We start from the raw sequence: 25,037 nt of genomic DNA, 5'->3' as shown, positions 1-25,037 counted from the left end.
AGACATGAAAATTACTATAAGAAGAAAGGAGTAGGTACTGCTCACAGGCAGGAGGAGCTAGTGTGGCCGAGGGGTTTCCTGTATTTTGTTTGTTTGATTTTTTGAGCCGGGATCTCACTATGTAGCTCTGGCTGTCCTGGAACTCACAGAGATCTGCCTGAAGGACATGCCCCACTGCTATGCCAGGCGTTCTTTTCTTTCATTTGCCCGTGTATATGCATTCATGCATGAGCACTTGTGTTTGAAGTGTACATACACATGTGTGTGCCCGTGTTTGGAAACCAGAGGTTGAAGTCAGTATCTTTTTTTCTCATTCTCCACATTAGTTTTTTGAGACAGTATCTCTCACTGAGCCCAGAACTCACAGATTAGCTAGGATGGCTGGTCAGTGAACTCTGGGGGTCCACTTGTCTCTGGGTCCCCAGGGCGAGGGTTACTGATGGGTACCCTGTGTCTGCTTTTAGGTAGGTACCAGGGATCCAAACTCAGGTCTCAGGCTTGTGCAGCAAGCACTTTGCCCACTGAGACTGTAGCAGGCTCTGTGACATGTGGGCTGTCTCTTTGTATCTTGTATCTCTTTGTATCATCTCTTGTATCCCCGAGATGAGTAGGGCAGGTGGATGGTAACCCTGAGTGACAGATCTCCCATAAAGTAGGGTGTGGGTTGAGGAAAAGCGTGTTCTCGGGTGAGTTGATTTTGTTCTTAGGAACTGGCTAAATCTGGAAGGGATGAGTGCCTTTAGGTTAAGCAAGTCCTCAAGAAGTCAAAATACAGGGCTATCAAGATGGACCAGAGGTTAAGAACACTGGCTGCTCTTTCAGAGGTCCTGAGTTCAGTTCCCAAGCAACCACATGATGGCTCACAACCATCTATAATGGGATCTGGTGCCTATTCTGGCCTGCAGGCATATATGTAGGCAGAAACCTGTATACATAATAAATAAATAAATAAATAAATAAATAAATAAATAAATAAATAAATATTTGGGGGGGGGACAAAAAACAAAACAAAACAAACAAGCAAACAAAAAACAAAAAAACAAGAGCCAGGCAGTGGTGGCACATGCCTTTAATTCGAGCACTTGGGAGGCAGAGCCAGGTAGATCTCTGTGAGTCTGAGGCCAGCCTGGTCTACAGAGTGAGATCCAGGATAGTCAGGGCTGTTACACAGAGAATCCCTGTTTTGAAGAAGAAGAAGGAGGAGGAGGAGGAGGAGGAGGAGGAGGAGGAGGAGGAGGAGGAGACCCTGTCTTGAAAAAAAAAAAACAAACCAGGGGTTGGAGATTTAGCTCAGTGGTAGAGTGATTGCCTAGCAAGTGCAAGGCTCTGGGTTTGGCCCTCAGCTCTGAAAAACCAAACCAAATCAAACCAAACAAACAAAAAAGTCAGAATACAGAAAATAAAAGGGTAGGGCCTGGAGAGATGGCTCAGCAGTTAAGAGCATTGGCTGCCCTTCCAGAGAACCCAGGTTCAATTCCCAGCACCCACAATGGCGGCTCACAACTGTCTGTAACTCCAGTTCCAGAAGATCCAATACACACAGACATGCAGGCAAAAACACCAATGCACATAAAATAAAATAAAATAAAAAAATCATTTTAAAAAAAGAAAAGAAAATGAAAGGGCTTACAATGTGTCATGCCTGGGCCTAGTGAATCATTTGTCTCACATATTGTGGGGAGACAGATAATGAGCAGACAGGGAAGCAAATATTGGTAAAAATTTCTCATTTTTTCTTTTCTTTTTGCAATCTTTTTCTTAAATTTATTTTTTATTATTAATACAGAAGAGTGTGCCAGATCTCATTACAGATGGTTGTAGCCACCATGTGGTTGCTGGGAACTGAACTCAGGACCTCTGGAAAAGCAGTCGGTGCTCTTAACCCCTGAGCCATCTCTCCAGCCCCTCATTTTTTCAACAAATGTTTTAAGGCTGCCCTCTCCAGGCCAGATTTGCTGCTCATGGATGATACATGTTGAATAAAACAAGGCAAAAGTCCTTCAGCTGAGATGCACATGAGCCAGTGGGAGACCGCCTGTCCTGCAGCTGAGATGCACATGAGCCAGTGGGAGACCGCCTGTCCTGCAGCTGGGATGCACATGTAGACCAAGCTGGCCTTGAATTCAGAGATCGGCCTGCCTCTGTCTCCTGAGTGCTGGGATTAAAGTGTGTGCCGCTACTGCCTGGTTGATCCAGTTTTTAAAGCTCCCTTTTACTGTCTGTGTAGTTTGGATAGTGTGTGTGTGTGTGTGTGTGTGTGTGTGTGTGTGTGTGTGTGTGTGTTGGGAGTTGGCTGTTGGCAAAATGCTTGCTGCACAAACATGAAGACCTGAGTTTAGGTCCTCAGCACCTACATAAAAAGATGGCATGGTGGCAAGTGTCTGTAACCCCAGTACTGTATAAGTAGCTAATTAAAGTGATGAACTCCAAATTGGCAGGATAGAAAGGCGGGGGAAACTATGGGGTATTAGGGGAAAAAAGAGCCTCTCTCATGGGAATCTGGTTGAAGCCTCTTGTCAACAGAGAAGAATCACAGGGCAGTTAAAATCTGCTTCAGACCTTTTTCCCTCCCCAGGTATAAACCTGCAGTTTTCTAGAAATTCCACCAGAAACTCTATTTACAGGGCAAGGCCATGCCCTAAGCCTGCTGTACAATCCTAGGGGTTCCTGATTTCCCCTTATCAGATCATAATTCCATCCAAAGCACCATCAGAGCCATCCTTTACTCATCAAAGGGAGAAAAAAGGCAGAGAGTTTTCCTAGCAACCTTTTGACGACGTGTAACTTGAAAGCCATGAGAATGGTATACAAGGCTAATGCTAAACAAACAGATCCTGATTCTGCATTGAGGGCCCGTGCCCACCTCTAGGCATGTATCACTTTCTGAGTGTATCTTTTTCTCCTAACATAACCCTTGTGCTTAAAGACTTTATTAAAATGTCTTAATAAAATCAATTCTGTCTCACACTAGCTAGTCCTGAAATTATTTTCTGTGTCAAAGCCACAAACCCTTGCTTGACCTAAGTCAAGCTTCCTAAAAGAACAAGGCAGTCTTCAGGCTGCTGAGGTGACAGCGTGGAGCTGAGTCTATCTCCTTAGTGGTGTCTGAATATAAGGTGGGGGACAACACCTAATGTTGACCTGTGACCTCTACAGATGTACACATCTGTACACATATGTGCACATATAAATATCTAAACACAAGCACACTAAATATAGCAGACCTGACTTGCTGTTGAAATCACAGACTTCTGGACTGCACTTCTGCTCATGAGATGGTGGTGGTGCTGCTGGCTGTGAGGCCTGACAACAACTTGATCCCAGGAGCCTGGGTGGTGGAGGGAGAGGACCTGCTTTGCAGGTTGTCCTGGGTGTATGTGAACACATACAAACAGAAGTTGTCAATAAAATAAAAACAAAAGAAGCCCACAACCCAGATGTGCAGCTGTTTCCAGGTACCCACTGCACTACTGCTGTTGAAAGGGAAGCGTGGAGCAGAGAGAGCAACTGGATGGAAATTTAACATCTTGAGTTCCAGACCCAGCTCTAGGTTTGTTTGGGGGACTCAGTGTCCTTGGGCAGTCATTGGAAATAGCGTGAACTCTTCCTGGATGAGATGACTGAGGAGTAAGGAACATGCCTGTGGAGCACTCAGCACAGGACCAGTGAGCACTCAACACAGGGTCAGTGAGGGCCAGTGAGGACTCGGCACAGAATCAGTGAGCACTCAGCATAGGGCCATGAGGACTCAGCACAGGATCAGTGAGCACTTGGAAGATGTTTGGTTAATGGCAAGGGCTCTGGGGAAAAATGGGTAGCACATGGAATTGAATGAAGCTAGCTGCCTTTGCTATGTGAATTCTAATCCCTCCTGGGCCTCAGTTTCCTTCTCTATAATTAGGTATCCACAATGTCATCTCATTGGCACAGGCTCCTGAGTGCTGTGAGGATGAGCAGAGTTAAGGCAATGTCTTTCTCTGAAGGATGAAACTGGACCAGTGTTTTGGTCTAGGGATGCTCCCTGAGGCCTTGCAGCTTGGGTTGGGATGTCTTAAAGGATAACATCGCCCTCTTATGGCCACAGTTGACTCAACAGTTGGACTCTAGCTGGCCTCCTCCTGGTAGGGAGAAAGGTGTGACTGTGGCTACTTAGTGACTTGACTTCTTGGCAGGGTCGGCTTTCTGGATAAGTGTATTTGTAAGCAATGGTTAGGGTAAGAAGTGCTGACCTTTGGAGATCTATAAACAATTGGTCAGGTGGGTCTTCAGGAGAGTGAGACCAGATTTAGTTTAATTTTCTTTAGGGTCCTCTCAAGTTTCTTTTGAGTGGAGAACTATGTGGCTGATTCTGTGAGGCTGAAATTTAATGTGCTGAGGCAGGGCATGGGGTGCACGTCTTTAATCCCTGCAGAAGCAGAGGCAGGCAGCTCTCTGTGAGTTCAAGGTCAGCTTGGTCTACCTAGTGAGTTTAGGCTAGGCAGGGCTACATAGAGAGACTTCCTCTCAAAACAAACAAACAAAAGATAAACAGATTCAGTGAGCTTCCAGCTTTCAGGGCCGGGAGATGGGGTTAGTGAACGGTGGGAAGAAGGACCAGGGAAAGCCTCTGTTAAACAGGAGGCTCAGACAAAGCCACAGGAAACATCTGTCCGATCTTCCACCCACTACCGAACAGCATCCTCTCACAGAGCTTGGTCTGTGTAAGTAAGTATAAGCAAAGATCTTTGTATTGTGTGTACACGTGGCCTCCCTACCAAATACACTTGCCTTGCCACGTGTGGCTGGCTTTACAACAGTCACGTTCTCACCTTCCTTTCTTTTCCTTCCTTCCTTCCTTCCTTCCTTCCTTCCTTCCTTCCTTTCTTTGTTTTTTTGAGACAGGGTTCTCTGTGTAGTTTTGGTACATGTCCTGGATCTCACTCTGTAGCCCAGGCTGGCCTCGAACTCACAGAGATCCGCCTGGCTCTGCCTCCCGAGTGCTGGGATTAAAGGCATGTGCACCACTGCCACATGGCCCAATAGTCACCTTTCAAAAGACACACTCTCTTGCTCACTCAGAAGAGGTCCTTCCTAAAGCACAGTGAGAGCCAAGGGGGCAATAGGCAAGGACTCAAACCAGCCCCTAAGGGGTAGGTAGCTCTACCATAGAATACAAGGCCCTCTAGGCACAGTATTCAGATGGTGAGTTCTGTAAATCCCACTCCCAGTCCTGATCTCCAGCCTGTAAAACACAAGATTATAGTGGTTTAGAGTTGGATGGAAAAACTCAAGGTTCACTTCTCAATCTCCAGACTTGGCTAACAATAAATAGAATAATGAATATGGAATAGTTTGGGCAAAAACTCTTACTACAGCTTGGCATGACGGTTCACATCTGTAATTCCAGCACTAGGGAGGTGGAGGAGAAAGAGATGGAGTTCACAGACATCCTGGGTTACACAGCTGGTTTGAGATCATCCTGGACTACATGAGACCCTGTCTCAAAAACACCTAAACCTGGGGCTGGAGAGATGGTTCAGTGGTTAAGAGCACTGGCTGCTCTGTCAGAGGACTTGGTTTTGATTCCCAGCATCCACATCTCACAAACACCTGTAACTACAATTTCAGGGGCTCTAACACCCTTTTTTGAGCTTTGTGGGCAACAGACACTCAAGTAGTACAGAGATATACATACAGGCAAAACTCTTATACACATAAAACAACAAGCTAATCAAAACCGAAAACCACCACCACAAACCACAACAACAAAACCATAACCTACTCAAACTCGTGTAATCCCACATCTTGGGAGGTAGAGGCAGGAAGATCAAGAGTTCAGCAGGGTTATCCTCGACTACACAGAGTTTGAGGCCAGCCATACACGGGACCCTTTCTCAAAAACAAAAACAAAAGCAAAACAAGCATCTCAACACCAAACCAAATAAACATCACACTCCTTTACAACATGAGACTTCATTATCCCACGGGTGCTTCCTTGCCAATAGTAAATATGACAGTTTGGCGCCCTCCTCCCTCCCTCAGGCTAACTTAATAGTTGCCAATAGTCAACATGGCCGCTACACTATGCATTCCTATTGGTCACTGCTCTGAAGGTGGGCGGGAGTTGTTGCCCCGAGAGTAGAGCTGCGCTTGCGCAAGTCATTGGCGCCAAGATGGCGATGGAAATGAGGCTTCCTAAGGCTCGCAAACCTCTCAGTGAGAGCCTGGGCCGCGACTCTAAGAAACACTTGGTGGTACCGGGGGACACGATCACCACGGACACAGGATTCATGCGGTACGTGAGGATCTGGGGGGCCCAAGGCCTCAGGAGGCGGCTGCAGAGCCCTGCACGTGGCCTGCTGCCCCGGAAACCCGGCTTCCTGTCCCCTTGTGTCTAAGTTACCGAGGTACCCGGGACACATCCTAGCATCCACACTAGCCCCCTCTTTCCGAGCCTCTTGCTTCTCTCTTCATCTTGGGTGACCCTGTCTCAGCCCCTGACTCTCATTTGACCTACGGCGTCCGAAACTTTTGGGTCCTCAGCCTGGAACAAGATTTTTGAGCCTTCCTGGGGAGGGAGAGCTGGGGAGAGCTGGGAGCAGGACCCTCCTCACAGCCCTCTAAGGGACGGTGGGCGTTGCTGGTTTGGTCACCTCCCTCAGTGTCACCTCAGCCAGGAGCCCGGTTTTGAGCCAACACAGCGCTAGATGCACCCAAGTGTACAAACTTACCATGTAAAGGCCAGCATCGGCATCTGGTGGTAGTTAGGGCAGACTGTGGAGCCGGACAGCTGCCGTCGTTACTGTTATCACGAGCCGTAGCACCCTGTTAAGGGCGGTATCCTCACCCTGAAGACAGCGGTGACGCCAGTAGTTGGTAGGGTAGTGAGGATTATATGAACCGAACAGTAGGGCAGAAAAGCAAATTCGCATTGTATTACCACCAAAGATAACTCTGTGTTAGGTAGCCAGTCTTTCCCTTTTGCATCGTTTTATCTGTCCACTCTGAGACAGGGCCTCGCTATAACACTAGCTGTCCTGGAACTTACTGTGTAGACTACTCTGGCCTGGAAATCAGAGGTCCCCCTGCTTCTGCCTCCCAAGTTGTGGACTCAGAGGTGTGACTACCACACCAAGTTCTTTCTTCTTCTTCTTCTTCTTCTTTTTTTTTTTTTACAAATGAGGTTAAAACGTTTATAGCATTTCCTCTAAGCTTTAAGCTTAAGGTTATTGGATGGTAGAAGTATTAGGATTCATTCCTTTGTATTTTCAACATATCCTATGTGGTTGGGGTACAGAAGTGAAAACCTATGCCCCGGTGGAGTTTACGATCTAGCAAGGAGACATAAACAGGAAATGCCATCAGAAAGTTGTGCTGGGCAGTGGTGGCGCACGCCTTTAATCCCAGCACTAGGGAGGCAGAGGCAGGTGAACTCTGTGAGTTCGAGGCCAGCCTGGTCTACAGAGCTAGTCCAGGATAGGCTCCAAAGCTACACAGAGAAACCCTGCCTTGAAAAACCAAAAAAAAAAAAAAAAAAAAAAGAAAGACAGTTGTAGCTGTGGATGAGGGCGGGCAGGTCGCGGAGGGCGGGCAGGTCGGGGAGCGCGGCTGGGAATGAGATAGGTGAGGCAGCAGTGGGGAGGGAGGGCTGCTGTGTTGCCTGAGATACTGGAGGTAGGTTGTTGGAAAGTGACACCTGAACTGTCCTGTTCAGGATGACGGAGATGTCCACTCTGAGGAGTGCATCAGGCTCAGGGCAGGAGGAGCCGGTTAGGTTCTTCTAGCTGGGAGAGGTGACCTCCAGTGTAACATGGTATCCTTTCTTTGTGGCCTTGTCCTTCAACAGGGGCCATGGGACATACATGGGGGAAGAGAAGCTCATTGCATCTGTGGCTGGCTCCGTGGAGAGAGTGAACAAGCTGATCTGTGTGAAAGCCTTGAAAACCAGGTGAGGACAAGTGTGGGTTGTACACAGGTCTCTTCCGTCCCCCCACTCCCCACCCCACTCCACAATCTGTCCTGCTATAGGCTTGCTACGTTGAATTCAGCTGTACATCATAGTTAGCTTCAGCTGCCAGCTTGACACAAATCGGGAGTTTCCTGGTAAGCAGGAATTAAACTGAAGAATTGACTCCATCAGATTGGCCTGTGGGCATGTCTGTTGGGAGGGCCCAGTCCATCCCTGGCCCGGTGGGCCTGGGGTGTGCAAGAATGCTGGTTGGAGGGCCAGGCACCATGCACACCTTTTAATCCCATCACTTGGGAGAGGCAGAGGCAGGTGGCTCTCTGTAAGTTCCAGGACAGCCTGGTCTACAGAGTGAGTTCCAGGACTGCCAGAGCTATGTAGAGAAACCCTGTCTAAGTTGGGGAGTAGGTAGGGAAGAGAATGAATATGCTGGCTAAGCTTGAGTCTGAGACTAGGAAGTGAGCCAGCAAGTGGTGTTCCTCCATGGTCTCTGCTTCAGTTCTGCCCTCCAGGTTCCCGCTTTGGCATTCCTTGATGATGGAGTGTAACCTGTAAGCCAAATAAACACTGTCCTTCCCAGGACATCCTGAGAGGTAGTAGTGTGAGCTTCAAAAGTTTCCTCATGGCACTTGATCCCTCCAAGCCTCGGGTACTTTCCTTTTAGTACCACGTCAGGGTTTTTGTTAGAATTCAGTGGCATGCTACATGTAAAGTACTTAACACAGGGCCAAGTACTTAGAAGCAGCCCATAAAGGTTAGTCTAGAAGGGAAGCCAGTGGGATGGAGCAGAGTGGTCACAGAGGAGATCAGGGGCTGAGCTGGGCAGGTGATCAACACCCTGCCTGGCTGTGATGGCTGGGTTTTATGTTCTGTGATCTGGGAAGCTCTTGGAAGGGACTGACCAAAAGAAAGCTGTGATCTGGCTTATGTCTTTTTTTTTTTTGAGACAAGGTTTCTCTGTGTAGTTTTGGTGCCTTTCCTGGATCTCACTCTGTAGACCAGGCTGGCCTCGAACTCACAGAGATCTGCCTGGCTCTGCCTCCCGAGTGCTGGGATTAAAGGTGTGTGCCACCACCGCCTGGCTCTGGCTTATGTCTTAATCAACTTGCTGTAGCTGCTATGGACATTGAAGGGGACAGGGAGCTAGACTAGGGAACTGTCGTTGTCTAACAAAATGACAGAGCAGTGGTGGTTCACAAGAGGGTAGCAGCACAGCACTGAGGGGTAGTGGCGAGTTCCTCTGTGTACTTTGTTTTCTGAGTGTCTTTACATGAAAGGGTGTTGGACTTTATTCTTTGGGGTTCTCTTTCTGTAGGAACATTGCTCACTTGCAATAACTGATGTCTCCAAGGATAGTTAACAGAATAGAGATGATTTTAGTTCCTGTTTTCCAGTCTGGATGTCTTTGTTTCCTTCATGTATTTTAAGATGCCATCAGCAGGATTTGTGTTGAGCTTATCCCAGAGTGGACAGGAATCAAGGTTGATGTTCCAAGGTTTTGGCTTAAGCATGGGAGGTTGGGGTGGGGGGCTTAGGGGTTTGGTGGTAAGCACTTACTGACCCGGGGATGAATGGGAGAGCACAGTTGCTGTGGAAAGGGGAAGCAGCTGCTGACAGGCTTCACTTCCTTACTTTTAGAAGTGCTCATGAGCCATTTGTGTGGCTACTGATAGTGGATAGCTTGACGACGCCACCTCCCAAGAGCTGGGATTATGGATGTGCCCCAGCCTCTCACCATTAAAACTCTGAGCTCACTGTAAGTGAGGGAGCTGTGAGTGGAAAGAGACCTAGTCTAATGCCTGGGCTTTAGCAAAGAGCACTTTGCCACTGGAATCAGGGTGAGGCACCAGCAGAGTTCCTGAGCCAGGCAGGCAGCAGGGAGGTAGCAGTTGGAGCCCCATGGACGGTGACCTGTTGCAGAGTTTCCTTTCTCCTCCATTGCTTGATGATGAACTCATCCCTATTCACAGGTGAGTACTCCGTGTTTTAATTTGTCACATAATCAAGCAATCTAAAGGAACGGCTCACAGTGAGCAATTTCTTTAAGGATGGCTAATACACAGGGAGATTCTGAAGTCCCCAGGTCTAAACACTGTAGTTACAGCCGTTTGCTAAATAAGATACTTACTGAGTCCCGCCTGTTTACTCGGTCTCAGACAGTGATTGGTCTCTTCAGCCCGCTGGCTTCTGAGCAGCCTTCTGCTTTCTCTTGCAGATACAATGGAGAAGTAGGAGACATTGTAGTGGGGAGAATCACAGAGGTAACGCTGCTGTTTTACAAAGTGAAGGAGGCTGGTGGCTCCGAGGTGGACCTTCACTCTGTGAAATGCTGTATGAAGAAGGTGCCTGAGATGCTGCTCTACATTTTCCATATAGGTTCAACAGAAGAGGTGGAAAGTGGAGACCAATTCCAGGTTGGATTCTGTCTTGCTCCTCTCATCCATGAATCTGCCCGGAGGGGAGCTGGTAAGTGCTTACCTGCCCTGAACTGTCCAGTGGAGCTCTGAGGCTTTTGCTCCACCATAGGACTCTGCTTTACACTGTTCCTGTTTGTCATGGAGTCTGTTCCCTTGGTGAACATAGGCTTTTCTCCTGGCCCTGGTCTCCCGACATAGGCAGCAACTAGTGTGTGTTAAGACCAGAAACACCCGTGGAGTGGGCTCCCAAGATGGAGCTGGGGAGAAAGGCCCCTGCATCTTGGTGCTTACTTCTTTTTCTTGGGGCATCGGCATTACATAGGGAAGATGTTCATGAAGGACTGGCCTTAGCTTTCTTTTTTTTTTTTTTCTCTTGCAGGTGTGGGAGGTTGGGGTTGAGGCAGAGTTTCCCTATGTAGTCCTGGCTATCTTGAAACTCATTCTGTAGACCAAGCTGGCCTGGAGCTCACAGAAATCTGCCTGCCTCTGCTTCCTGAGTGCCAGGATTAAAGGCGTGCGCCACTGAGCCCCACGTCTTTAGTTTTCTTTTTCTTTCTTTTCTTTTTGTTGTTTTTTGTTTTTCGAGACAGGGTTTCTCTGTGTAGCTTTGGAGACTGTCCTGGATCTTGCTCTGTAGACCAGGCTAGCCTTGAACTCACCAGAAATCCACCTGCCTGCCGAGCACTGGGATTAAAGGCGTGCAGCACCACTGCCCGGCTGTCTTTAGTTTTCAATGACTTGAACAGCATTTGGTTATTCAGACAGTGATGGTTCACTTCCATCATATATTTCAGAGAGGCTTCCTGAGCTGGGTCCTATGGAGAGTCCAGAATAAAGGAGGCACACCTGAGCCCCTTAAAGAGCTTATAGATGGTGGGGGACAGGAGACAGCTGAGCCATATGGCGGCAGGAGAGTGAAGAGACATGGGAGCAGGGTGGTGGTTCCATAGGGGGCCTCTGGAGTCTGGGTGGAGTGAGGCTGGGGACTCGGAGAAGAAGGGAGACACACGGACAGACACAAGACACAGTCTGGGGGGAGTGTGGTGGGGGAGTGGGGAAATCGACTCATGAGCTGCAGAGGGTCTGGGTTAGCTCAGGAGGGTCCCTCTTTGGTTCTTCAGTGACTCAGGTTTCCTCTTGTCATAGCTCTTCATGTTAAAATACCATGGCTTCCCGGGCCTCAAGCAAAAGCAGCGGTGGAAAGAGCTCTTCCTGAGGGTGAGACTTGTGTCATGTGGTCGTTTTCCTGTGTTTCAGAGGAGAAGATCTGCTGAGGACGAGCTGGCCATGAGAGGCTTCTTACAGGAAGGAGACCTCATCAGTGTATCCTGACCTACAGGGCTGCAAGTGCGCTTGTGCCCTCTGACCAGAGGAAAGGAACCTCGGCAGGCTCTGAGCTGGCCGGTGTCCTAGCCTCCCCTGTTCTTTCTCCTTAGCTCAGAACGATGCCTTGCTTTGGTAACGTGATCCATGGTGCAAGCTAGACACAGTTGTCTTTCCATCTTTTTTAAGGATAGCTCAGGCTGGCTTTGAACTCACTGTGTAACCCAGGCTAGCCTCAAATATGGCATTGCTGTCTCAGCCTCCTGAGTACTGAGATTCAGGCATAGACCATCTTTCCTGGCTTAGACCCACATTTCATTTTTTATCTTAAAAATATTTGACTACACACTGTTTATGTGTGCGTCACTGCTATTCTGTGCATGTAGAGGTCAGGACAATTTGCATGAGTTGGTTCTTTTCTTTCACCATGTGAATTCTGAGGAATCAAACTCAGGTCACAGGCTTGATGGCAAGTATCTTTACCCACTGAGCCACCTCCCCAGCCCTCAAATTTTCTAAATGATATGAACATTTACCCCAGAGAGTAGAAAAGATTGTATCAAGATACTCTTGCCAACCAAGGGGAGAAGTGAGGTCATAGTGATGTCCCCTGCGGTCATGTAAGATAGGCAGGGTGGCTTGTCGGTGATGGAAGGGCAAGCTGGGTGCATGCAGATGACAGAGTGGGTTGCCATGGCTGCTGTTGTTCCTTCACCACCTGGGCAGGCGGAGGTCCAGGCAGTGTTCTCGGATGGAGCTGTTTCTCTGCACACGAGGAGCCTGAGATACGGAAAGGTAAGTCAGGCTTGGGAGGCTGCTCCACGTCCAGTTCTTCCTGCATTGCTGACTTGAAGGCCTGCTAGGTAGCTGGGTGTGTGTCACAGCCCTGTAATCCCAGCCCTCTGGAGGCTGAAGTAGAACTACAGATTGGAAACCAGTCTGGCTACATAGTAAGACAACCTCTCCCTACAGCCCCTGTCTTAAAACAACAAAAAGCAACAACATAGAGCCCAGTTGATTAGGACTAATGGCTGACTGTGCTCACAGGGCCTGGGGGGGGGAGGGGTTTCTGCTACCTGTGGCAGGACAAAGGGTAATTAAGGTCCTAAATCCTTCTCTCCTGAGGAGCCTGTTCTAGCAGAGCCCCTTGGGGTTGTAAGGCTCTCTGTTCCCTCTGGGAGATGTCAACCTAGTATTGAGAGGTTGGCTGCATGGTAGAACCATGTCTGCAGTGTAGTCAACATGGCAGATATTACTGCTAGCAAAGATGAATTTCCCATTCCAGCCTCTAAATGAAATTTGCCTGCTTCTGTGAGGTTCCATTATTGAGGTCACGTATTTTAAAGACAGCATGCTTCCTAGGACACATTAGGGTATGGTTGTTTCTTGGCTTTTCATTTTCCAAGAGGAACAAAAAGCTGTGTCCTTTAATGAAGTGGCAGCTGTCACCATGTTCTTGATGTAAGAGGAGGTGTTGTGTGTGCAGACCTCCAGAGCCTATAGACACTTCTTATTGGTATGAGGACCTGGAGCTGACCAGTCAAGACCAGGCATGGGTTTACTAATTCAGTGAACCACATCTTATGGGTGGCATGGAAATTTGAGGTTAAGATCCAAACTAGGGTCATGGAATGGAACTGTTATGTGGGCAGTGGGAAACTCCTCATTGGCTGTAGTTTCTATAATAGCCAGCACACCTGCTCTGGATTAGAAGGCAAAGGGAAGTGACAGAATATTGGCAACCTCTTTCTTTTAATTAAAATGTGCATGCCGGGTTGGGGATTTAGCTCAGTGGTAGAGCGCTTGCCTAGCAAGCACAAGGCCCTGGGTTCAATCCCCAGCTCAAAAAAATAAAAATAAAAATAAAATGTGCATGCCATGGCACGTGTGGAGGTCAGAGGACATCTTATAGGAGCTGGTTATCTCCTACTGTGTGGGTTCTGGGGATTGAACTCAGCTTGGCAGGCTTGGCAGCAGGCATCTTTACCACCATCTCATCAACCTGACTGCCACCTTCTCTGGAATATATAAATTGCTGTGGGCCAGAAATGTTTTCTGCAAAGTGCATGCTCTATGTGCACTGGGTGACAACAGTATCCATAGGAAGGCCAATGATGGGGTATGTCAGGACTTGTATTCTGTAACCTACTTTGCATTCATTCTCACTGATTGTTTCTTGCTTTTTTTTGTGGGGGAATGGGGTCTTACTTGATAGCTCAGACAGCCTAATGAGCCTTCCCTCAGCCTTTCAGATGCTGTGCTTCCCTACCTGGCTTCTGATCCATTTCCTTTTTCCTTTTGTTGTTGGTTTTTTGTTTTTGTTTGTGTGTTTGCCTTGAGACAGGTTTTATGTAGCCATGGCTATCCTGGAACTCGCTCTGTAGACCAGGCTGGCCTTGAACTCACAGAGATCTACCTGTCTCTGCCTCTCAAGCGCTGGGATTAAAGGCATATGCTACCATGCCTGCCTTATGGTCTGTCTCTAGCTAGGTCAGGGAGTTTTAGTCCAGGTGTCTCCTTCCCTGGTGAAACGACAGAAGACTCATTTCCACGACTTGCCTTGTGGTGCTTCAGTTATTCTGGGTAACAATGGTTTCATCTGGATCTACCCTACACCCGAGCACAAAGATGAGGATGCTGGAGGCTTCGTTGCAAACCTGGAGGTGAGTGAGCATCATTGTAGCTGTTGGTTGAGAGTATCTGTTGCTGGTGGAATCTGGTGTGTGTGTGTGTGTGTGTGTGTGTGTGTGTGTGTGTGTGTGTGTGTGTGTGAGAGAGAGAGAGAGAGAGAGAGAGAGAGAGAGAGAGAGAGAGAGAGGGAGGGAGAGAGAGGGAGAGAGAGAGAGAGAAGCAGGCGGGTATCATGTGCCATGACACATGTAGAGGTCAGAGGACAAGCTGTTGATCCATGCTTTTCTCTACCTTGTTTGAGAAGGTCTCTGCTAGCTGAGCTCCTATGAGCTTCTGAAGATTTCCTGATGGGTGTGGTGGGATTATAGACTTGTGCTCTGCCCAGCTTTTATGTGGGTTTTGGGAGTCTACTCAGCAAGTGCTTTTATCTGCTGAGTACTGTTTTGACTATGTCAATAGTCTTATGGCACTTAGCAGGTAGGCTGTGTTCTGAGAACTGCAGCGTTGGGTGATTCTATCGATGTAGAACGTTGCAAGTGTACTCAAAAGGTGCTGCAGCTCTACAGTGGTTCTGTCTGTGTGAGCTGCTCTCTGATGCCTTGATGTGGCTTGTGGTCACTCACCGTCTGGACTGAGGAAACGCTATGCTCTGAATGAGTCTGAGCTAGAGAGTATTCATGAGCACCTGATTGACTTGTCTTCCCTGAAGAGATGACTCAGTGGCTGCCTTGAGCTTTGTGACGGTGGCAAAGTTACAAGGTCGTAGACAGACAGCCACTGAAGAAGCAACAGAGAGGGTCTGGGGGTGGCTCAGGTGGTAAAGTACTTACCTTGTAAGCATGAGGACCTGAGTTCAAACCCCAGAAGCCATGTAAAAATGCCAGATGTGTTGGTGCACATATAATCCCAGTGCTGCTGTTGCTGCCGTGTGTGTGTATGTATGTATGTATGTATGTATGTATGTATGTATGTATGTATGTGTATGTTGACAGGAGGATCCCTGGAGCTTTCCTGCCAGCCAGTGTGAAAAAAGATTATCCCAACACCAGGGTGGTATGGAGTTTCATGGTGGAAATCAGTGTGATTTCTCTGTTCTGGGGCTGTCTGCTTATTTGGATCCTGTATGTATTTCTTTTCCCTTCCCCTTTGTGTCCCTGTGTAGCCGGTAGCCCTTAGTGATCGAGAGGTGATCTCCCGGCTTCGGAACTGCATAGTTTTGCTGGTAACTCAGCGAATGATGCTGTATGACACTAGCATCTTGTACTGCTACGAGGCCTCCCTTGCACATCAGGTACTCCACCCAGACTCCCTTCCCGTGTGTGAGCTGCTCCCATGTTCCTTCAGCATTCCACTTTCCTTCCCATACCTCATGGCAGGAACCAGACTAGAGACAACCTTAAAGAGTCCCTGCCATGTTCCCTGAGATATTTCCAGTATTGCTATAGATTTGGTGTAGGATAGAGGTGTAGGTAGGATATTTTTATGACAATAGTATTCCACACTTCATCTTGCCTGTTCCAAAATCCACCCATCATCTTGATGTTTTTTCAAATAAGTAGAAAGATTTTTTTTCTTGACTTAAAAAAATATAAAAAAATTTTTTTATGTGTATGGGTGTTTTGCCTGCATGTGTGTAAGTTCGTGCACCATGTGCATACCTGGTGCCTGCGGAGGCCAGAAGAGAGCATTAGATTCAGATCCCCTGCAACTGGAGTTACCATCAACTGCCATGTGGGTGCTGGGAACTGAACCAGAGTTTTCTGAAAGAACAGCAAGTATTCTTAACCACTGAGCTACCTCTCCAGCCCTTTAGCCATCTTCTGATGAGTGACTGAACTGTGCCTCTATCTGCTGTCCCAGGACACTTTGCTGCTTGCTTTTTAAGCTGGGACTAGAGCTGGAAGGAACAGTGTCCTTGCTCAATCTCTGATGGAACACAGCCTGCAGACAGTGTATGTTAGCCAGGCTTCCTTGCCTCATTTTAGTTGACTTAATGTTCTATTTATGGTTATTTTTGAATGAACACATACCTTTTTCTGTTTTCCTTCAGATCAAAGATATCTTAAAGCCAGAAGTAATGGAGGAGATCATGCTAGAAACACGCCAGAGGCTTTTGGAACAGGAGGGGTGAGGCCAGGTGCCGAAGGATGGGACTGTGTGACTCTGGAGCAGCCAATGGGAGGGGCAAGAGTCTGCTGTGTGGTCAATCTTCACCACGTGGCCCAGGGAGGATCTGACAAACACATTCCTCACCTGTATCAGTGCAGCAGAGCCAGGCCTGTTCCTTCCTGTTCTGAGACAAAGCCAGAGTGGGAATGAATGGTGGCTTTGGACACTCGGGTCCCTTTCAGAGCATTGTGTCCCAGCATGATGATATATCTTGGAGTAACTTGGAGAATCCATGTCTTCCAGTCATGCCACATAACACCCCATGAAGCTGCTCCAGTAGGAAGCATGCTGGGCTGGGATATAGCTCCAGTAGAGCACTTTCCTAACACGTGAAAGGCCCCGGGTTCAATTTCCAGCCCTACCCCCACCCCAGAGAAAAGAAGACCAAAGAAAAAGAAAAACCATGCAGTGCCAGCAGAATGGTCTGTTCTGAGTTCCTTTCCATCTCCTTTAATGCACAAGTGTGTAGTTGGAGAAGAGGTGGTAGAGTTAGGCCAGCGGTCAGATGGATAGAAGAATAAAATGAACCAGCCTTTGTTGGAATCTGGTCCCACTGTGTGTCCTGGTGACAGGGTAAGGGCTCTCTGCCCTCTACCTGGGTTCCCCCAGTGTGTGAGTGTGTGAGCTGCTCCTGTTTCTCTAGCTCACAGGTCCTCCAACATGCCCGCCAGCAGGAATTGGCTTGGAGGCCTTAGGAACATCAGGCCTGAGATGGTCCCTGAGATGGTGGCAGTATTCTCTGTAGTGCCTGTCCTGCCTGAAGGTGGTTTGTAAGAGCTGAGCCATTGCCAATAACTGACAGAATGAGTGTTCTGGGCCCACAGTGCTTTTTGTGCTCTGACAAAAAACAAAAATGGAGTTGTGAAAAGGCAAGCCGTTGCCTTATGTAATTGATGTGGTGATGTATTAACTTCTGAAGAATGGAAAGTTAGAAGAAACAAGATACAAGTCCTCAGTGCAGAGTACCAGTTCCTATGCTTTGTCTTTCTTATGACTGTTTAAAATGGGTACCCTGGTCCAGCATGGTGATTCCACATGGAGGCCAACCTGAGCTATGCAGTGAGACTAACACTACACAAAACCAAAAATGGTACCCTGATTTACATTTTTTCCACTTACTTTGTATATTTTTGTGCGTGAGTGTGAGTGCATGCATGTGGAAATCAGAACCACTTGCAGGAGTCAATTCTACAGTGTGGGTTCCAGGTATCAAACTGAGGTCACCAGGCTTGGCAACAAGCATCCTTACCCACAGTCAAAACTGGCCCAAAACATTTGTGTATTTTTTTGCCAGAGCTAGGGATGGAACCTAGGGTCTTGTGTTTATTACTAGGCAAGGACATCTCTGAGCAGTGGCTTGTTTGGATGCTGGGTATGGTGGCAAACACCTTTCATCCCAGCACTCTTCAGGCAGAAGCAGGTTGATCTCTGAGTTCAAGGCCAGCCTGGTCTTTACAGCCAAGGCTATAAAGAGATCCCGTCTCAAAAAACCAAAACAACAACAAATTCTTTGGGAATTTCATAAATGTATAATATGTATTTTGATCATATTCACCCTTCCACTTTTTCAGCCTCCAACTCCTGGACCCCCCATCTGTCTGTCTTTCCCTCCCTTTCTTTTTTGAGACAGGCTATTTATTTCTGTGTAGCCCTGGCTGTCCTGGAACTCACTATGTTGACCAAGCTGGTCTACCGGCTTCTGCTGAGTGCTGAATTAAAGATGTGCCAGACTCCTTTTTTTAAAAAAATTTTAAGTAACCTACTCAGTCTAGTTTGTGCTGCCCATATGCTCAGAGTATGGTCCATCCTGGTGGCAGCAGCTTGAAGTGGCTGGTCACATGGTGTCCACAGTTGAATAGATGAGTGCCGGTGTTCGGCTGACCCACTTTCTCCTTTGTATCCAGCCCAAACTCAACGCAATGAGATGCTGCTGCACACAGGTGGTTCTTCCACCTCTGCCCGATCCAGAAGCCTGCTGGTAGAACTTCCAGAGACCTTTTTCCATGGTGACTAAATCCTATCCAGTGGACAATCAAGATTAACCGACACATGGTATCATCAGTAGACAACTGTGTGTTTCTGAGACAGAGCCATAGATGACAACTTTTAATTTTATCTTGTGCTACCAGAGATAACTGAATTTTCTGTATCTGTACTGCCACTTCAGGTGGGCTCACCTATCTCAGATTTCCCAGGTTGTTCACCTCTTTTTTTCCCCACTTTTATTTATTTAGAGACAGGGTTTTTCTGTATTGCCCTGGCTGTCCTAGAACTAGCTCTGTAGACCAGGCAAACTCTCAGAAATCTGCCTGCCTCTGTCTCCAGGTTGCTGGGATTAAAGGCAAGCACCACCACTGCCTGGCAGTTGTTCACCCCTTAAGGGGATGGGAATAGGAGCCTAAGTCCCACTCCAGATCATTTGTCCTCACCTGTTCCTCCCAAGCTACTGGGCATGCTTTTTCAGTGACTGACTGCTTTAGGGCAGTTCAGTAGAGAGGTCCAGAAGCATCTTCAGCTGGGGATGTGCTTTCCGTGGCCCACCAGAGGGCGCCCTTGGTAAGTGTAACTGTGCAGTAGTAGGTATAAGAAGCTGAAGTTTTGTTACTGAGCTTTGCTTTATGAAAGTAAGGACAAAGTTAGATTGAGTTGAACCACTTTTTTTTTTGTTGTTGTTGTTGTTTTTTTTTGTTTTTTGTTTTTTTTTTTGGGTTTTTCAAGACAGGGTTTCTCTGTGTAGCTTTGCACCTTTCCTAGAACTCACTCTGTAGTAGTCCAGGCTGGCCTCGAACTCACAGAGATCCACCTAGCTCTGCCACTCGAGTGCTGGGATTAAAGGCGTGCGCCACTACCGCCCGGCTGGTTTTATATTTTTAAGTGTGTGTGTGTGTGTGTGTGTGTGTGTGTGTGTGTCTGTGCCTGTGCCACATGATGTGCCAGTTATCTTCCAAGGCCAGAAAGGGCATCAGATGGCCTGGAAGTAGAGTTACATCTGGTTGTGAGTTGCCATGTGGGTGGTGGGAATTGAACCTGGGTCCTCTGGATTAGCAGCCAGTGCATTAACCACTGAGCCATCTCTCCAGCTCCAAGTTTTGTTTGGATCACTGTTTTGTTGCCTGCCTGTTCCTCCTTTAGTATTCCTCAAGTAAGATGGCACCTTCCCTCAGCGCTGTCCATCAGCACAGGAATAGGTGCTTAGTACCTGTGTTAGTTGCTAGGACTGGGGATGCCGACGCTTTGGCAGGATGCTCACGTAGCACTCTTTTTTTTTTTTTTTTTTTTTTTTTTCTTTATTTTTATTTTTGTTTTTTTGAGACAGGGTTTCTCTGTGTAGCTTTGGGTTTCTCTGTGTAGCTTTGGAGCCTTTCCTGGAATTCACTTTGTAGACCAGGCTGGCCTAGAACTCACAGAGATCCACCTGCCTTTGCCTCCTGAGTGCTGGGATTAAAGGCATGCACCACCACCACCTGGCTATCACCTAACATTCTTGAGCCCTGGGTTCCATCTCTAGCATTGCTTGAACCAGTTTTAGTGGTGCATACCTGTAACCTTGACACTTGAGAGATGGTTGCAGACAGATCAGAGGTACAAAAGAACTCTCAGCTACATAGAAAGTCTGAGGGCAGCCTGGGCTAAAAATCCCATCTCAAAAGCAAAAACTAACGAATGTTGGTTCATGAGATATTTATTGAAAAGTTGCAATTCGAGGTGGTCATTAAGAGCACTTACTACTTTTGCAGAGGATCTGGGTTTGGTTTCCAGCTCATAACCATGCCTGCCACTCTATCTAGCTCCAGGGGCTCTGGTGCTCTTTGGACTCTGTTGGCAATAGGCACGATAGTGGTGCACATAAACTCATGCATGCACACACACAACACGCAAAAATAAACCTCTTAAAAAGTTATGATTTGTTGTTCAGTTTAAAGTTCAACTAGAGAATGAAGAATGTGGTTGGGAAGGAAATGGTTAAGGCATGAATAGGAATTAAAAAGACTCTTCAGAAAGGAAAAAGCAGTGATTAGGGTGAGAGTGGGTCAGTGGGGGGCAAAGGCACACGAAGACAGGCACACCAAGACAGGCACACCAAGACAGGCAGTGCAAGACAGGAGGAAGTTCAACCGCCAAACTTCCAATAAAAACAAGACGACATTATTCTGCGAAAGCCTGGCAGTGGCAGTGGTGGCCTTTAATCCCCCCACTTGGAGGCAGAGCCAGGTAGATCTATGAGTTCGAGGCCAGCCTGGTCTACAGAGTGAGTTCCAGGAAAGGCTCCAAAGCCACACAGAGAAACCTTGTCTCAAAAAAACAAACCAAACAAACCCCACTAAGATTATTCTAAGAGGGAACAAAAGTTTACTCACTAGGATTTATAAATTCCACTGGTAAATCTGGGCACAAGTTTTCTTTTACTTCATGTGGACTATTTCAAGTGACAAGCCATTTTCTTCCCCACCCCCACCTCCCTTTGTTTCTTTAAATGCAGGGTCTCACTATGTTGCTCAAGCTGGCCTGGAACTTTATATAGGTCAGGCCAGCCTTGAACTCAGATCTGCCTGCTGAGTGCTGAGGTTAAAGGTGTGTGTCTCTTGAAATGCCATTTTCTTTCTTTCTTTCTTTCTTTCTTTCTTTCTTTCTTTCTTTCTTTCTTTCTTTTTTTTTTGAGACAGGGTTTCTCTGTGTAGCTTTGTGCCTTTCCTGGAACTCGCTTTGGAGACCAGGTTGGCCTCAAATTCACAGAGAACCACCTGCCTCTGTCTCCTGAGTGCTGGGACTAAAGGCGTGCGCCACCACTGCCCAGCTGAAATGCCACTTCTCAACCTAGCAGACCATTTCTAAAATGCTTAGCTGGACAAAATCACTGCAGCATTCCCAAACATCCACAGTAACATCTGACAACTTGACATTAGCTCAACAGTTACTTGGCACTGAATGCTGCGGTAGAAAAGGCATGTTTCTGAGAAAGAAGTAGCAACCTTTAAGAGACACTTCAGTCACAGCTATGGGAAAAGCATTTTATGTAAAAGTGCAGACTGAGTGCTGTGATGAGTAGGTCCCTTTAGAAATGGGTCCAGGTGCTGGGGAGGTGCACACGCCTTTAATTCCAGCACTTAGTAGGCAGGAGGATCTCAGTGAGTTCGGGGCCAGCCTGGACTACAGAGTGAGTTCCAGGACAGACAGAGCAACCATGTCTCAAAAAAACCAAAAGAGATAGAGAGAGAAAGAAAGAAATGGGTCCAGGTACTAGGAACAGTGAAGGCTAGGGGGCCTGAAGATGAATGTTCACAGGTGTGGGGTAGTTTCACAGGCTTTTGAGATTTCATAACCTGGACATTTTCGCCTTAGGATTTGTGAGAATGCATGTCTCACTGAAATGTCATGGTAAGAATTCATACTAGTGCAAACATACACACGAATGCGGGATCGCGCCTGGTATATACCCTGAACAAACACTTTCTTCAACTTCTTCCTATCTCAAAGGATCATGATGCTTGCTTTCTCAATACTTCTTCCCAGGTTCCCATATTTATTTATTCTTTTTCCAAGTGAGGATGTAACGCACTGGTCATCTTGGTTTCTAGGAGCAAGCCAATTTCTCCCCTAACGAGGCTCAAAGAAGTAATCCGACTCCGATTCTGGAAAACTCCAATCCGTAGTTTACCCCGCTCTGAATCTCCCGCGGTCTAGCAATCCGAGCAGTGAAGGTGTTGGCTGACCAGAGTCCACCGGCTCCCCGGAGGCGGGACCAGCTCTCTAGCTATAGGAGCTGGAGGCTAGGGCCTCCGCGAGCAGCCCATGGGCGCCAGGACCACAAGTCCCAACATGCCTCGCGGCAGCACCGACCACAATTAGCTGGCCGCTTTCGCCCTCAACGGCCAATTGGATGGCGGTGAGGGGGACAGACTCCAGTTATCGGAAGACCAGTGATAATGCAGAGGAGGCGGGCGCTTCCTTATCGCTCACCTTGAGCTCAGAAAACCTACCTTTAAAAGGTCGTGCGGAGCCGGCCTGTCGCAGGCAGTGAAGCGGGAGCCCGAAGGTGCGGCGCCGTCTAGGAGAGCGGCGACGACGGCCCATCAGACCTCGCGCAGGGTGTTCCGGCGTCGCTGGGGGCGGGGCCGGAGGCGGGGCCTGCCCTCGTTGTGGAGCAGCTCGTAATCCATCATGGCGGCCTCGGGGGTCGGTGTCTGTCCCTGAGAGGCGCTGGACCTGGAGCCGGTTGCAGGGTCCTGCGGCTAAGGAACCCTTCCGCGGCACACCCCTCACTGGCTGGAGAAGCCGCGTCCCTCGGCAGAGTCGGGGATGTGACTGCGCGGCGGCGGCGGCGGCGGAGTTCGGGGCCGGGGGAGGGGTGTCTCGGGTAGACCCCTAGCTCGGGGCAGCTGAGGCGCCGGGCCTCCTCCCCTGTGGCCGCCTCCGCTTCGGGACCGCGGGAGTCCTGCGTCCCTCACAGTTCTGCTCTGGCTCTGGGACACCCGGGGTGGTCTCAGTTTCAACCTACCTGGGACACTCAGTTTCCTGAGGCGTGGAGGAGCGTCGCCCCGAGTAAGCTGCCCGCGCCCCGCCTGGGGAAATCTTTTTTCCCCCGAGGCCTCCCTTCGCTCGATTCCAACCCCAAGTTTGGCCACGGAGCCCCTCATTCAAATCATCTCCCTGCTGTCAAGCGATCTCCACGGTCCTCCCAGATTGCTTCCGCCGGCCTCCGATGTCCTGACTTCTTCCAATGTCACCTACAGCCCCATTGGTCTCAGTGCAGCCCAAAACTTTAATGCAAAAGAAAAGTCTGGATTGGTTTCACAGGCCTTTTAAAAAGCGGACTTAAAAGTTGCTGGCCATGCATTCCTTCTCGGCGGAGTGGAGAGCAAGCTCTGGTTGAGATCTGTGTAACCCGTGTCATTTTCCGGAAAGCAGGGTAGGGAAGAGAGCGGCAGGAAATTTGTGGGAGAGACAGAGATAGGGGATTGGTGACTTCCACAGGGAAAGTTGCAGAGAAGCATCAAAGACGTTCAACGTTTCCAGCAAGCTGAGGAGTTGAAATGACTTTTAGTACGGTTGACCCTTTTCACACTTCCCTGTGAATATTTCTCTAAAATTCTCCTCTTGCAAGGAAACTGTTCTTCAGCCCTCAGAGTCAGGAAGCTTTTGTGTAGCGTTGTGATTACCTGACTTCAAATTAATTAACTTGGAAAATGATTCCAGACTCCTGTTTACCTCAGACCTAGTTTTCCTTTCTCATGGAAGTTGTCTTTCTGTGATTGACCCCAGTTACTGGGACCATTCTGGAAGATCTTGAACCCTCTTCTGGAAAGGGGTGCCTATCATTGCTTTATGGGGCAGCAGCCTGGAAAAGTTCTTGGGGACCAAAGAAGGCCTAGTTTGCCCGCCCTGCATTTTATCAAGGGGTCAGGGAAGAGGGACTCATCGCGGCATGGGGGTCCACACTGCAACGTGTTTGTGGAACATGGTGAGTGCTTTCCAGGTTTCTGATCTTTATTTTTCCATAAGCAGCAAAGGACTTTTGGAAACAATACTTGGGTCCGCTCCTGCTAGCTCTGCTACTGTAGTTAGTAGTTGCTGGTGGAGCAGTTCTTTGCATAAGAAAATTATGACTGTATTCAGTCCGCTTGAGTTGCTGTTTCTAGCCTGAGCCCACTTCTGGTTCATTGTTGACATGGGACAAGCCCCTTTACTGTCTGGGGTCTGTATTCTGTGGGGAGGGGACTGGACTTAGGTAGCTTTGAAGCATCCATCGTTCTTCCTATCTGCTCTCACTAAGAGCTGGGACTCTACCATTGTGAATGGAATTTTTTTGGTTGTTGTTGTTGTTGTTGCTGTTTGGTTTTTCCAAGATGGGGTTTCTCAGTGTAACAGTCCTGGCTGTCCTGGAACTCACTTTGTAGACCAGGCTGGCCTCGAACTCACAGAGATCTGCCTGCCTCTGTCTCCAAGTGCTGGGGCTAAAGGTGTGCGCCACCACCGCCAGGCGGGCATGGATTTTTTTCTTATTCTACCTGTTTGTGGAGCACTTGTATCATCATATCCTCAAAGTGGTTTGTGTACTGAAAGGCTCAAACAGAACTTAATTGATACTCTTTTGACCTTCTCAATTGTGAGCAGGACTTGATAACTCTTGCTTTGGAGCAAGGTGGGAAAAGTTGAGTGTGGAAGCAGTATGCCCCCTGAACTGAGGATTGTTACTTTCTCTAAGGAATAGCCCTGGCCTCATTGATGAGCTTTCTTCACCCTCCTCTCTCCCTGCTTAGTTGGCTTTGACATTTTTATGAACCTAATTGGTTCATAATGCTGACAGTACATGTTGTTGGCCAAGTTAAGTCAGGTTAGACTAATGTATTGCAGAGGTCAGCCAGGAGCTAGTTAGTTAGGGTCATGGTTGTATTGTGGCAGTGATATTTCTCAAACTGTGTACTTATTATTGAACCATCATACTATCTGTATAAGCAAATGTAGCTTATGCAAGGGTCTCATGTACTTTGAAATTCAGTCATAAATACTTCTTAACAGTAGGTAACTACTATAAACAATAGCTGCTTACATTT

General features: G+C 48.0%; 2 protein-coding genes across 2 annotated transcripts in view; both read left to right on the top strand.

Moving 5' to 3' along the window:
• Nucleotides 1-6,143: 6,143 nt before the first annotated feature.
• Nucleotides 6,144-17,891, top strand: Exosc2 (exosome component 2). Its single transcript, XM_036186422.1, has 9 exons — nucleotides 6,144-6,274; nucleotides 7,826-7,927; nucleotides 10,161-10,206; nucleotides 10,322-10,411; nucleotides 11,620-11,685; nucleotides 12,412-12,480; nucleotides 14,172-14,348; nucleotides 15,479-15,607; nucleotides 16,367-17,891. The coding sequence occupies exons 1-9, from the start codon at nucleotides 6,153-6,155 to the stop codon at nucleotides 16,445-16,447; spliced, it is 882 nt and encodes a 293-aa protein (XP_036042315.1). The 5' UTR covers nucleotides 6,144-6,152; the 3' UTR covers nucleotides 16,448-17,891.
• Nucleotides 17,892-22,413: 4,522 nt separating this feature from the next.
• Nucleotides 22,414-25,037, top strand: part of Abl1 (ABL proto-oncogene 1, non-receptor tyrosine kinase) — a 114,371-nt gene continuing 111,747 nt past the window's right edge. The window contains exon 1 of the mRNA XM_036183667.1: nucleotides 22,414-23,944. Coding sequence (XP_036039560.1) covers nucleotides 23,809-23,944 — 136 coding nt within the window. The 5' untranslated portion in view covers nucleotides 22,414-23,808. The remainder of the gene's footprint in view (nucleotides 23,945-25,037) is intronic.

Source organism: Onychomys torridus, chromosome 4 (genome assembly GCF_903995425.1).
Source record: "Onychomys torridus chromosome 4, mOncTor1.1, whole genome shotgun sequence".
NCBI classification, from domain to species: domain Eukaryota; kingdom Metazoa; phylum Chordata; class Mammalia; order Rodentia; family Cricetidae; genus Onychomys; species Onychomys torridus.
The sequence above is the reverse complement of the archived record's forward strand: the minus strand, read 5'-3'. Positions and strand labels throughout refer to the sequence as shown.

Excerpts from the sequence above, each read along its gene's own strand:
- Exosc2 (XM_036186422.1), top strand. The coding sequence starts at position 6,153 with ATGGCGATGGAAATGAGGCTTCCTAAGGCTCGCAAACCTCTCAGTGAG. Across the intron at positions 7,928-10,160 it reads GTGAAAGCCTTGAAAACCAG|ATACAATGGAGAAGTAGGAG; the intron begins GTGAGGACAAGT and ends TTTCTCTTGCAG. Across the intron at positions 14,349-15,478 it reads GCTTCGTTGCAAACCTGGAG|CCGGTAGCCCTTAGTGATCG; the intron begins GTGAGTGAGCAT and ends GTCCCTGTGTAG.